Source organism: Tribolium castaneum, chromosome 9, assembly GCF_031307605.1.
Source record: "Tribolium castaneum strain GA2 chromosome 9, icTriCast1.1, whole genome shotgun sequence".
Lineage (NCBI taxonomy): Eukaryota > Metazoa > Arthropoda > Insecta > Coleoptera > Tenebrionidae > Tribolium > Tribolium castaneum.
In genome coordinates this window covers 10978770-10992403 of record NC_087402.1, presented here as the reverse complement: position 1 = coordinate 10992403, position 13634 = coordinate 10978770, and the positions used below count along the sequence as shown (strand labels likewise).

Here is a 13634-nt window from a genome sequence, read left to right as displayed (position 1 = left end):
AATACCCGGAAACGTGTTTGTTTGCAGGAAAATACGAGCGCATTTTTTACACGCAATAAAGAGACACTATAACCACTTTTGGCACCAGACCCCGAATTTGCATGATGGACCAAAAACACCGAATTTATTGTTTGTTTACCATTTACAGGAGAAATCCGGAAGTGTTTATTCAACTCAAACACTTTGTAGACAAAACCTTCACATTTTTTCAATTTTGGGTTCGCGGCGCATAAAACATCAAAGTTATATCACGACGCGACAATTTGCATAAATAACTATTAAAAAAGCAGCAGTAAATAAAACAGTGAAGGTAGGCCACCACCAGGTGTCTGACAAAAATTGCTTATTTCTAAAAAAGTGCGTATCCAGATCGGGAGATCAGTGCCGCCAAAATTCACGCCCTCGCTCCTAATTTAATAGATAGTAGGATTTCTTTTAAGACAAAAACAATCTGCTCGTCAAAATAATTGTGCTATAATTATTATTCGCAGTGTTCCAATAAAAAGGATGACATAATTCGGCGTATATGGGTGGTGGCTAATCACTGTTTTCAACACTGGCCAAATTTGCGATTTTTGATATTTCGAGGTATTAATTGGATTGTGTTAATTGGCGTGCCGCAAAAGGAGCGCAGCTTTGACAAACGACCGAAATATTTATTCAGCAATTTCGGAAATTAAATAAAACAAACATTTGCACGATTAATTTATTGTTTCGGGGATTTGATTTTGCAGAAGGTATTACGTAGGTACAAGGTGAAAGAGGCGTGCAAGTTTTGTTGGTTTTACATAATTTTGTTTATTTTATTGCTGCTTTTATTTTAAAAATAGTGGATTACGTTTGGTTTCAAGGAAATTGCTTCATTGTTATTGATTGTTTCGGTTTTTTAAATAAAACACATGTTTGCATTAAGAGAATACATTATATATTTTGACATCTGAAAGGGAACAGATCCATAATGTTGCTGTGGTCTGTTCAAGATAACATAGTGAATATACATCTGATTAGCTATAAGCATAAGTGAAATGGTCAACCATCTCACGATCACACAAATTTTAAAATCTTAAAACACCAAATCTTGATAACGAATTAACATCAATAAATGTTCTTAATTGTCAATAAATGTTTTATCCATTACTAATCCGAGAGATTCCAATATCAAGGTAATGATACATATGATTTGATCATATCTTGGTTCCATCAGAGATGGGTTGATCAAAAGGTATTTTTAAGTCGCGCACTGATTTTACTTTGCAGTGTTAAACACGAGGAGCGCTTGATAGAAATGAGGATTTGCATCAAACGTTCCGAAGAGACCGTTAACAAAGCATTCGAAAATCAATAGGGCCTACTACCCGACTTAACAACACCATTTTTCGTCCAAATTGATATGTCCTTAGCCCTCAGTAACCGAAAAATCACAAACTAAAAACCGGGTCAAACGACATTTCGGTCACTCAGAGAAACACTTTGTCAAATTTCGTGGTTGTAATATGGCCAACGATACGCCATATTTTACAAGAGAATTCGAGTCCTCAGTTCTTTAACAGTATGGGGCCTTCTCAGGGTTAAAAAACACGATTATTTCAAACACTTAAAGCATCTAGAGATATCCTAAAGTACAGTGCTTCCAAGAATCAAAATTGAATCATCAGCCTTATTCGTTGCCATGTCGTTTGTCGTTTTGATCAGACTGTCCTTTGCGTGGCGGCAGCTTCTTCGGCCAGCACTGGAAAAGCTGACGCCACTCGTAATTGTCTTTGGGGCACCTTTTCCTTCAGAATACCACATTGTTGCCCTTCTTGGCCGCCACTGGCAACCTCTCTCCACTCAGAAACGGGTTCAAGCGACCACTCTGCAAACAAACAAACCCATAACACCGTCCAACACCAAACCCTCCCTTCTCAAAAAGAGGTGTTCTTTATATTTTTTGGGGTGCTATGAAAAGTTTTTTACGTGCAATTTGAAATGTTTTTGGCTTTTCGAGTTAGAACACACTTCTTAAACACATTGACTGAAAAATTGCGAAAGTTGAACCAAATTTATGTATGAACCTTATTTTGCAAGATCATATCAAATCTTTATTTGATTTGTTTAACTCAATTCTTGAAAAATAAGCCGAAAAATTACAAATTTTGGTCAAAAAAAGTGTTATTTTAATATTTTTAAAGGAAGTTAAAATGTGTTCGAAGTTGTATCCCCATTTTCTTCTGAGAGACAGTGAAAAATAAACACTTTCCTATTACAAATGTTTTGATTCGGTTTACAGTCATCAAAGAATTAATCTTTCAAAATTTTGTAGAAAACAAACCGTAAGTTAAACTAAAAATTGTGTGAGTTTTGCGTTTTTTGAATTTATAAACACGTCTTTGAGATAACACCAAAACTTTTTTTGGAAAATTTTCGCTAAAAGTTGATGAAAATCAGATTATTTCAACCAAATTTCAACTAGAGATTTATTTGTTACAATTCAAAAACTTTTTACAACAATAAATTTTGGTCAAAAGTAAGTAAATTATTAGCACCTTCTGAAGGTAAAATTTTTGTTTTTCCCCAGATTTGTTTAGAAGAGACCGAAAAGTCACATTTTAGTTATACTAAAATGGGTATTACTTTAGCCTTCTTCGAGTCTGGTTGAGATAAAACCATTTTTTTTTAAATTGAAAGAAAAACATAAAATTAGTCCAAAATTTATGTTATCTTAATTTTTTAGAGGGGAACTAATTTATTTTGTAGGAACTTGTTAAAACACATCTAAAAGTCACAAAATAATTGAAAATTGATGTAAATTTCTCACGATTTACCTCATTTTCGCGAAAAAAAATCGTCAAAATAAGCTGAATGACTACAATATCTGATCAAGAATAATGTTCTGTTTGTGTTAAAATAAAAAAATAGAAAAAAAAATAAATAAAAAAAATTAATAAGAGAGAAAAAATAAAAAATAAGAACAATAAGAAAATTACAACAGTTTTGCCTTTTTTGAGTGTTTAGCAGTTTTTTAGATGAAAACAGAAATAAGTATTTACAAGATTCTATTCAAACCAAACCGAAAAATGAACAAAATCAGGCGAAAATAAATTGTAGTTTTTGATTTTTTTTCCGTGTGGTTAACACTTAGTTTTTTCTCTCGACAAATTTCTCTAAAAGTGGCTACAAATTCACCAAATTTGATCGAAACCGCTATTATTTTTTATATTTTAACCAAAATTTAATTCGTTTTTGAACCTAAAACTTATTTAGTTTATAGGATATTGTAAAAACACGCTACAAAATCGCAGAAATAGAATGCACCTTACTCGTACTTTGCCTGTTTGACTCGATTTAATGTGTTTTTTAGCGAAATTTCGTTAAGTATAAGCAGAAAAATTATAATATTATTATAATATAAAAGGAAATTGGATCTGTCTACTTTCTTTCAAGCTTTGAAACATGTTTTTGCATTTTTTACCTAAATATACCGAACTGAAAAGTCACCTACCTAACATTTTTTAATTTTTGCGTTTTATTAGTACGTTTTTAATAAAATCAGTTTGTTTTTCCTTTAAGATTCTTTATTATTTGTCAGTTACTATTACAATTTTCACAACAAAAAAGAAATAGTTAAATCTCACTGATTTGGGATCGACGAAAAAAATATGCCCATGAAAATTTTTCATTAATTCTATTGTTTTCAAAATACGCAACAACCCGTGGATAAAGAAATACATTTAAAGGTAAATTAAAGAAATAGTTTTAAATTAAAATATTAATATAATACATCAGCTCATGTTTCATTAAACAAGGTGTAATTCTCAAAATAAGAGGTTGAACCTATTCTTATAAACGTTCCTGAGAAAAAATGAAAAATTACTATTATCTGTATTATTACCTTTGGAACATTCAATTCTCCACAAACCAGCCAGAGAGATTTATTGACCTAAGTAGGTTCTGTATTTTGAAAATAAGAGTTAATTAGAACTTTTTATAGTGATTTTCGTGTTTAACTCTACAAAATACTTCAAAAATAATTACTTTTGGGTTTGCATTTTCATTCATTTTAGTAATAATAAGAAATACTCAAATACTTCGAAACAGTCTTAAATTATTGATAATAAAAAAACATAATATTTGCACCAAAAAACATAAAGTGTCCTCTTTTTCGTCTAAAGGAGAGAAATACGTGACCGTTTGTTGGACAGTGCAATCGCCCAAAAACTTACCGTTCTTGCGTACTGATGGAACTTTTTCGCGACCAAATTCTTATGTTGCAACCCGGGATTCATCTGCATTGTGTGTTGCAAAAACTGGTTAAACTCCAAATCATTGAACGAATCGTCATCAGAATCCCCAGGGTTGGGATTAGGACACTCAAACATATGTTCAGTGTCGCACATACAATCCTGAGCTGCTTGATATCTCCTGCTGTAAGAAGCCGTGTTTTCGAATTTTTCAATACAACCTTGCTCCGCTAAAATCGTCTATTATATGATGCAATCGTTGTTTTTTTTACAACCAACCTGTGTAGCCAACAGGACAGGGATTAGGCGGATTGCAATACGCTGGTAAAGTCGAGTCGGATTTAATTTCTTGAATGTTTTGGATGGTGCCTTGGGGGCGCAGCCTCTGTTTGCCCTCCCCAGCCCCTCCTGACATAAACTGGCTTCCATAGAGGCTGCTATGTTCCAGGAATTCCTGATCACGGATGCTTGGGTGGATGTTGGGTTCACCCAAAGCTTCGTAGTCTAAGGGGAAAAGTGGTTCTTCTTCCATCTCACGTCCTAGGGAGCGCACACCAAGCGGGAGTCGGTTTTCGGGGAAGTCCATGTAAGCCAAATCCGGTAAATCCTTGTTCATTCGATTAACGATTTCCCGGAGGAAAACTCCGGGCATGAAATTGTCCTTAAACCGGTTTATTATTCCCAGAATTTGCGTCGGGTCTTGTGGTGAATTTTTTTGCTACCAAAAAATCCACCATCTCCTGGATTATTTACTACTTACTTTGCCATCCGGAATGTAGGCGAAAGCTGCGGCTACACTCCACAGAACTATCGCCAATATCATGGCGATAAGAGGAGTTCTGAAAGCATCATCGGAAAAAACAATGATTTAATCTATTGCGATGCAAATGTAATTAAAATCAATGCAAACAGAATATTTTCCTACTATTGATTCATACCAAATTTAAATAAATAAATATTTTGATAGGCTACGTGGGTTCATCTCATGAATGCGAACTACTTCTGAATGAACCACCTGTTCAACGATCAATGAAACCAGGCTCACTGACGTTTTCTTGCCGATATTTACAATTTAGCAAAAACCCGGAAAATAACCACCACGGATTAACACTTCCGGTTGTTTCCCGAAAAGGTGACGTGTCTCGCAGCACCCACAACATTTCTCTCGAAAATTTTGCAAATTTTCGCAATGCCGGTCATTAATTTAAAGTAAAATTCGAACAAATTAGACAATTGACGAAAAGCAAATTGTTTGTTTATGTACTCACCCGTCAGTTCTTGTCGAAGAGTGCACGAGACCTCCGAATGTAGGCTATGTGAATCAATGACGCCTTTGCGCAATGGACGTCACTGGGCGTCCCGACGGCGACGTCAATTCGGATTACTTCGGGAAAATCGATCATAATTTAATAGGTTCTGATTGCATCCACACGATTTTAACAACGTTTTTGATTATCAGCGACAACAACGAATTTATCACAAAGACATCAAAGCGGATGTGACGTCAGTTATGGCTTTTGCACCCAAAAGCTCTTCACTGGATTAATACAAACGCCCACATTTAGCCAATCTCATCTCTCGAATTCAGGAAAACACGAGACTTTTTGGGGTCTCCGATAATTAGTTTTTCAAATACGTTTACTAATAATATAAGTAATATACCTAAAATTTTATTTTAGTATTACTATTTTTTTATACAAAATATTTTTTGTACGGTATCGTTCTTGTTGTAGACAAATTTGGGAACTGTATATGTTTTATTGCAGGGCTTTAATAAAATTGCAGTTGACTGTTTTTGAATGCTTTTGAAGGCACTTTTTTAAAAAGATCAAAAGTCGATAGTTAAAAAAAATCTATACAAAGTTCAAGTTTTCGTTTCTTGCTTTTTTTTCTGTTCATATTATCTTATGACAATTTTATCTACTGCAAGTTTTAGGTGCCCTTCAACTCTGAAGAAAATTAAATAAAAAAAATGCTGCAGATTTATAAACCTATATTGATTTTTTTTTACAAAACCACAGGAAATGAGCTATTATAACTTAATCAATATTTAATTAAACTATACGACCGACAATCTTAGAGCGGGTTTATAAAAAGCTTTATTAAAATTTAATTCGTTGTTAAAAGTTAACAACGCGAATGGACCAATCACATTTGTTCAATTTGGTCACGTGTTCAGTTAATCACGCATTTAATTGCGAATTAAACAAATATGTAACGCTTCTATAAACCGGTTCTTAAACTTTTTTATTTGTACCAGATTTATTTTATTATGTTGTATTAGCTATATCAGCTATATCAGCGAATATTTCCAGTCACATCAAGTTCTGAGTTGTATATTTATAATTTATAATACACTAAAGTAGTCCTAAAAGTAGTAGAAAGTATTATTTTGAGTAACTACCTCAGTTAGCAAATATTGCTATGAAACAAAAAATAAATCATTTACCAAAAAAGGTAAAATGGAAATAAAAAGCTTAAGCAAAACTAAAAGAATAAAAAAAATACAAAAAAATAAAAAATCTACTATCTTTGCAAACATTTTGATTAAAAATATTTCGATTAGAAACGTATTGTGGTGAAGTCTTTGTGAAGTGAAGAAACATTTTGTTTTTTGTTTTATATAATCAGATACTATTTCTGTTTCAAATTAAATGTCCGATTTAGCTATAATTTTTAAAGTAAAATCCGACACTTAATTTGAAACGGAAATAGCTGAAGCAAATAACGAAAATCAGATCTAAGTAGAGTACCATTCAAGTTATAAAAATTATGTCCTCTAGTGTAACTCAATCGTTTAATGCAAAAAGTAAGATTTTTGACCATTTTTCAGTGTACCTACTATGTTTTCGTTAATGCTCTCTTTTTGTAAACCTACCGTTTAAATTTAAATTACAAACAAAATTAAGTTAAAGAGAAAAGAGTGGTAAAGTTCTGATTTTAATATCCAAGATTAAATATAATGTTTTTTAGCGAATGCTTGAATGTTATCAGAATATATTAAATCACCAACTAACTCAAAGGAAATGAAAGCACAGCATTAAAACGTTTTGTTTTTGTCAATAATATTTTTTCATTAAAATTTCTTTGAAATGTTTTAGTTTATATTAATGTAACTAATTTTTTCTTGTCCATGTGAGAACACAAAAATAAGATGACCAATCGTCCTGATTTAAATTACTTTTTTTAAAAATTGAATCTAACACAGGATAATATGTAATCAATACAAGATGTATCTCAACTAAAATATGCAAAATTTTCGATTTCGATCAAGATTTTAGTCATTTAAGTTTAAAGTGGAACCAAATTTTATCTTAGTTAAATCTTAGTAGAGCTATGACCTCAAGTACTTTTAATATTAGCTGTTTCAAAACTAAAAACGCCAACGTCGCATTTTACCGAATTATTTTTTTAAACAAAATTGCACAGTTAATGATCCGGACTTTTATTGAAACAATAAATTACATTACATCGAAGTTGAGAAGAGTAGACATTATAAGCAATACATTCGTTATATTAAATTGTTTCTTTAAATAACAACTTTTATTTCGTCTCACAACAATTTAGACAATGTTCTCTAAAAGGAATCCGCTAAAATTGAAAAAAAAATTAGTTGCATGGACAATACAGGTGAATGTTTTTCTCTCGCATTTACCATTCGACCCCTTTTGCTATTTAAATTTTTTGAAGGGGTAACTCTGGGCGCCAGAGGTATGCGGAAATAACTTTGAAACTACGTCTCCTTTCCAACCTGTTTCAGAATTTTTTTCAAACTTGGACAAGATATGAGATTTCTGGGGATGGAAATTTTAATTGAGACACTCTGTAAGAGATATTTAACATAGATACGGAAATACTCTATTAATGAAGTTTTTCTTTGTCCTTTTAAAATAATTCTAATATGTAGTTTGCACGTAGATATTTTCCTTATCACTTATCATATCACTCTTGTAAATATCACTAATGTCCTGATTTTGTATTATTTGAAGTTGGTCACCTTACAAAAAATAATAAATCAGCAATCAAATAACACAGCTCTTTTCAGTGATGTTGTTCTTGACTTCTTTTAATTTCTTTTCGTTGTAAGATTTGCGAAAGTAAAAGATTAAGTCGCGATTGCAAACTTTAAAAAACAGTGAGATTGTAATAACAAATTCGACCACTAAACTTTGTTTTTCTCAAAAACATTGAAACGTTACTTGGTCGTTTAACAAAACAAGCCACCAATTTTTTGGTTTGAATTTGGCGCGTCACTTAGACACACGCCAACCGCCAAACCAACCAAACTCCCTAGTATTTGGCGCCATTGTTGTTGTGCTGTCACTTTCGGTTTTTTGCGTTCGAGCCGGATTTATCCAAATTTCCCGTGTTTTTCCACGTTTCGTGTCACGATGGCCGAGAGTTTAGATACCAGCAATGTGAGTGATCAAAATGCCGAAGATTCGGAAGTCGTAACACTGACTTTAAACGATGTTTTGGAACTTGAAGATGAATTGATCCAAGACGCAGCTGCGGTCTTGGGAGCTTCCAACGACAAAACATGTTCATACAATGATGTAAGTTCGTTTCGTTTATGTTAGATTAGCTTGCAAAGCATAATTTTAGGGCTATCTTAAGCGACAGGCGCTGTATTCTTGCCTGACTTGCATCCCTGAAGCCAGGAACGACCCCGAAAAGGGTGCAGGGATTTGTCTCGCTTGTAGTTATCATTGTCACGACGGTCACGAACTTGTCGAATTGTACACGAAACGTAATTTTCGATGCGATTGTGGGAACAAAAAATTCAACGGGGCTAAATGTAATTTATGCAGTGAGAAGGAGGATTATAATGAGTTGAATAAGTACAACCAGAACTTTGGGGGGATTTATTGCATTTGTCACCGCCCTTATCCCGATTCAGAGGACCCTTTACCCGATGAAATGATCCAATGCATCATTTGTGAGGACTGGTATCACTCCAGACACCTTGGAGTTGAAATTCCAAGTGGCCCTTTTGCCGAAATGATTTGTGGTTCATGTGTTGGCAAACATGAATTTCTTTTACACTATGATACCGTGGAAGTAACCGTTAGTGAGGAAAAGCAATGCAAAAAGCCTGAAACTAAATCTGAAAATGTTGGGGCTAAATTCTGGCCTGATATTTCATGGAGGAATGATTTGTGTACCTGTGATGATTGTTTAGAAATGTACAAGAAGGAAAATGTTTCGTTTTTGATCGATTCGGAAGATCCGGTACATCTCTATGAAGAAAAAGGCAAAGCTAAGACCAAAGAAGTGGTAGAAACGCATAATAGAAATTTTATGAATTCTTTGGACAGAGTACAGTTGGTTGAAGCCATAGCTGGCTATAATGATCTGAAGGAGAATCTCGCCGAATATTTGAAAAAATTCGCTGAGAATAAAAAAGTTGTCAAAGAGGACGACATCAGGGAATTTTTTGATGGTATGATGGCCAGGAAGAAACAGAAAGTGTCCGTACCACATTTCTGTCATTAAAAATTATCAGTATTGCTTTTGTTGTAGGAAATAAATGGGGGTCAAAGTATTTTTTTATTACATGTATTTCGAATGTAGTCAACAAGTAATAAAGTAAATGTAAAAATGTTTTCCTTTATTGTCGCACTCGATTCCTATTCCTTTCTAACCGAAAAGTACTCACTGCATTCCTTGGTCAGAAAGTAACATGTATACTGTACAAAGTTACAAGTTCAACAAAATTATCAAACACAACTTAATTACCGAAGAATTAAGAAAAAATTACAAGTAATAGTATAATAAAAGCCTAGTTCTTTCACAAATGGATTAAGGGCCGATTTGGAAGAGTCATTAAGTTAATAGTAATCGTCTTCTGATCAAAATTTAACCAATCAAACGCTAATATTTATGATTTAATTTTTTTTTGACTTGTACAGGGTGTCTCAAAATTGGCGGGTTCAGAGTGTTGTAATCACTTTAGTAGGCCACATATAGGAAAGAAAGATTCGGGGCTTCCCCACAAAAATGCACTGATTTGAAGATCACTCTTTAAACAGCGTTTTCTTCAAATGCAGGCTAAAAGTTCCAGTGGTTTATTGTTATTTATGGTACAGATGACAGTGAAGAATAATAGAGTAAAACAATTTTTCAAAAAATTAGAATAATTTTGGAGTAAAATAATCTAAAATTTTTGTAATTCGTCTAAAAAATGTTATACATTATTTTTAACAATAATCTACACTTATAAATAACAATAAACACTGAAATTTTTAACCCAGTCAAATTAAATAAATGGATAAATCAGTGGAAAAAATTCCTAGACAATTGGAATTTTTTTAAGCGGTTGTTTCTTTACACTTTACACTCGATATACTGGAGCTTTTATTTCAAAAAGAGCCTGTCTCAATAACTTTTGACATTGAGCAAATCTCTTTTCAAGCAAAACCAACATTATACTTTTCATCTCTTAATCGCTAGCCACCCATATTTTAGAATTTTAATTAGCGCCCCCCTTCTTTTAAAACATTTTCGGAAAGAGAAAAAATTTGCGTATACTATAACTGTCAAAGAAAAAAAAATTGTCGATTTGATTTTTAGTTAAGGATGGTTATATTCTTGAAATTTTTAATCGTAGTAGGCTATGATTTGAAGCATATTTAATTTTTTAAACTAAAAAGTAAATTTTAAACAAGTTTTATATTATTGTGGTGGAAGATTAGAACATCAATTTAAAAAACTTTGTTTTTCTCGTTGCAACAATATCTCACAGATTATACGATTTTATTTGTTTGTATTTTCTGTTTGTGACGTTGTATCCACTATACATATTGTTGTAGTCTGTTATTGTTGTGCCGTTTAATTTTTATCGGTTTGTTATTTGTGGTTGGGAACTGATCTTATAAATAAAATCTGAATTTTGCGGTTTAAAAACTTCAAATTTGTTGGCTAGTGGGTGTTGATCGTGATTATAAATAGTAAATGAAATTTCAAAGAGAAAAGGAAGAAACTATTCAGTTTCTTTGTACACTTTGTACTAATTTCACAGTTTTTTATTTTATTTAAGATGATGCGATGGGACTTTGGTGCAAATTGTAGCAGAAAAAGATGCCACAAAGGTCTGTGAGTTTTTTTTGTTCTTATCATTAGTGAGATGTTGAATATGTGATAGGTACCGTAACAGAAAATTTTTGCATTTGATTTCTGTGTTGTTTTATTTTGTATTTTTTTTCACAAATTATAATAATAATAATTTATAGTCAATCTTTATAATAGGTCTTATATCTTATCTTTACTTTTATCTTTATAATATTTTTCTAATATATCTTTACAACAGTACTTACCTGTTGTAGGTACTGTACCTTTATAGAATATATATAGAATTTTTTTCGGGATAAACGCGTTCTTTCATTAAAATTTACAAGAATAAGCTAATTTTTCCATAGTATTATACCATATCGTTTTTACGTGCCAATCTCTGGCTCTTTTAGTAAGGAAATTAATTCTGTATTTAGATACAAAACAGTGATGATACACTCGTATGTCTTGAGAAAACTGAGATATTCAATAATAAAGCTTTCAAAGAGAGAATAAATGCATCCAAAATCCAAAAAAATATTTTTGACGAAATTTTAACACAAATGTAATTTTTTATGTTTAGGTGCAAAAACAATAAATAAACAAAAGGGAGAAATTTAATGATCACATTGATTACTCAAATTTAGATTTCTTTATATCAATTGATAAGGAGCAAGTTGTATCATTGCGTCATCTTTATTGTAGCTCTTGAAATAAAGTTAGCTAAATTAATTTAGGTAAAGTTTAAATGACTTCTGTCCCAGAGTTTATAAAAGCATCACCCTTCTGCCTGCAGCTAATTTTCAAATCAGTAAATCTATTCTTTTTCTTAATAGGTCCTAAACTTAAAAGAATGTATCTGTTTTTGTTATATCCAACTCACGTCTTCACTTTTTTTTTGAATTCACCCCTTTTGGGTAATGTTGGACGATCTACTAGGGGAAAAACACTAAAATTAGGATAATGAGACGAAATGGAGGAAATAAATCAGGAATGTTGAATTGAAACTCTTTTATAATTAATTACTAATTATTAATAATTAGTCAAAAAGGTTCAACAAAAAAAAATCGGATTAAAAATTACAGATGAGGCTTTATTATGTAACATCGATCTCGAGGCTGCGCTTCTGTATCAGAAAACACCGCACATCAAAATTCAACATTGGGGGGGAAAATAGTTAATTTGTTGAGCTCTCGAGGTAATAAAGCTCTATTTCCCACCTTGCATAATTTTAATAATGCACTATAATGGACAAAAAAAGAAAAGTTTCAATGTTTGTCATTTATTTGATAAGTATATCTAAGAGGTCTTGACTTTTGCCGTTGCCAATGCTCTTGGCGAAATGATGTGACCTACAATGCTCTGCCAAAAGACTGACCGGAGCACGTGTACAACAAAAAATGTAACTGTTGTCAATTTTTATTTAATTTATTTGCCCTGAAAAAAGTCCTCATAAACCGGATACAATCCATTAAGGAAGAAGGGCACATCGAGGCACTTGATCCCAGTCCCGAAATAAACAAATCCATATTTGGGTGTTTTAATCTCATGGAAGAACACCATCCCTGGCCAGTACAACGATTTTAACACGACCATCTCCTCTCCTGCTGTAAAATTCTGCAACCAACACCCTTCAGGTATATCAACATCCAAAGGATCCAAAAAATCGATTGCATAATTGTAATCGTCTCTTGTCAGTAGATTCGTGTTCCACTTTCGTGTTGGTTGTCTAAAATGCAGGAAACTCTTCAATTCGCGCGCTTCCAACGGGGTGAGGCCTTCAAAAGCCCGGTTTTCCACAATAACCCCATCGGTACGTTTATACAATGCTCCCCTTGGTACCACTGCAACTTCCTGGTTTATGAGGTGTACCGTTGCAGATAACCGGTCTTCCTCTTTCAGTTTTTTGACTTGGGGTTCCGGAAGCGGATCGCCAAAGCTGATCTCGTCTTTCTCTAGCAAAACATCGAGGACTAAAGCTGGATCGCCTTGGAATCTGGCAGTACATAAGGGGGTTAATTTCAGGGCATAGTCTTTCGGTTTGGGGAGCAACCCCCAATTGAGACAATTCGTACTGTAGTAGAAGATTCGATCATGCAGTGCGTCGCTCCTATACCCGTACACAACGTAATAATCGTTATCGGTGCCACAGATGCGCCCCCAGAAGAAAATTTTCCGGAAGTGATTCTCGTTTTGTAAAATCAGGAGCGAATTGTGGAGGATTATCCCCTCTTCAGTGCTTATCACGTGCCCGCTTTGTTCCGAAACATGCAAACTGTCCAGAACTTCGTTTAGATTCATTTTGACAAGGAAATGATTGTTTGATTTAAATTTGGCGCGTCGTCACGTGATTATAACTAGAGG

At 33.2% G+C, this 13634-nt stretch overlaps 3 protein-coding genes across 3 annotated transcripts; 1 reads left to right on the top strand and 2 right to left on the bottom strand.

Moving 5' to 3' along the window:
- Positions 1-902: 902 nt before the first annotated feature.
- Positions 903-5622, bottom strand: 7B2. The gene is made up of 5 exons (XM_968599.5): positions 5489-5622; positions 4981-5059; positions 4500-4881; positions 4203-4450; positions 903-1855 (listed from the first exon to the last, which is right to left on the bottom strand). The coding sequence occupies exons 2-5, from the start codon at positions 5041-5043 to the stop codon at positions 1778-1780; spliced, it is 771 nt and encodes a 256-aa protein (XP_973692.1). The 5' UTR covers positions 5044-5059; positions 5489-5622; the 3' UTR covers positions 903-1777.
- A 2877-nt stretch (positions 5623-8499) lies between these two features.
- On the top strand, positions 8500-9822 carry LOC662472 (uncharacterized protein). Its single transcript, XM_968564.4, has 2 exons — positions 8500-8776; positions 8826-9822. The coding sequence occupies exons 1-2, from the start codon at positions 8612-8614 to the stop codon at positions 9714-9716; spliced, it is 1056 nt and encodes a 351-aa protein (XP_973657.1). The 5' UTR covers positions 8500-8611; the 3' UTR covers positions 9717-9822.
- Positions 9823-12536: 2714 nt separating this feature from the next.
- On the bottom strand, positions 12537-13622 carry Rsph9 (Radial spoke head protein 9). The gene has a single exon (XM_968534.4). The coding sequence runs from the start codon at positions 13569-13571 to the stop codon at positions 12699-12701; it is 873 nt and encodes a 290-aa protein (XP_973627.1). The 5' UTR covers positions 13572-13622; the 3' UTR covers positions 12537-12698.
- Positions 13623-13634: the final 12 nt, after the last annotated feature.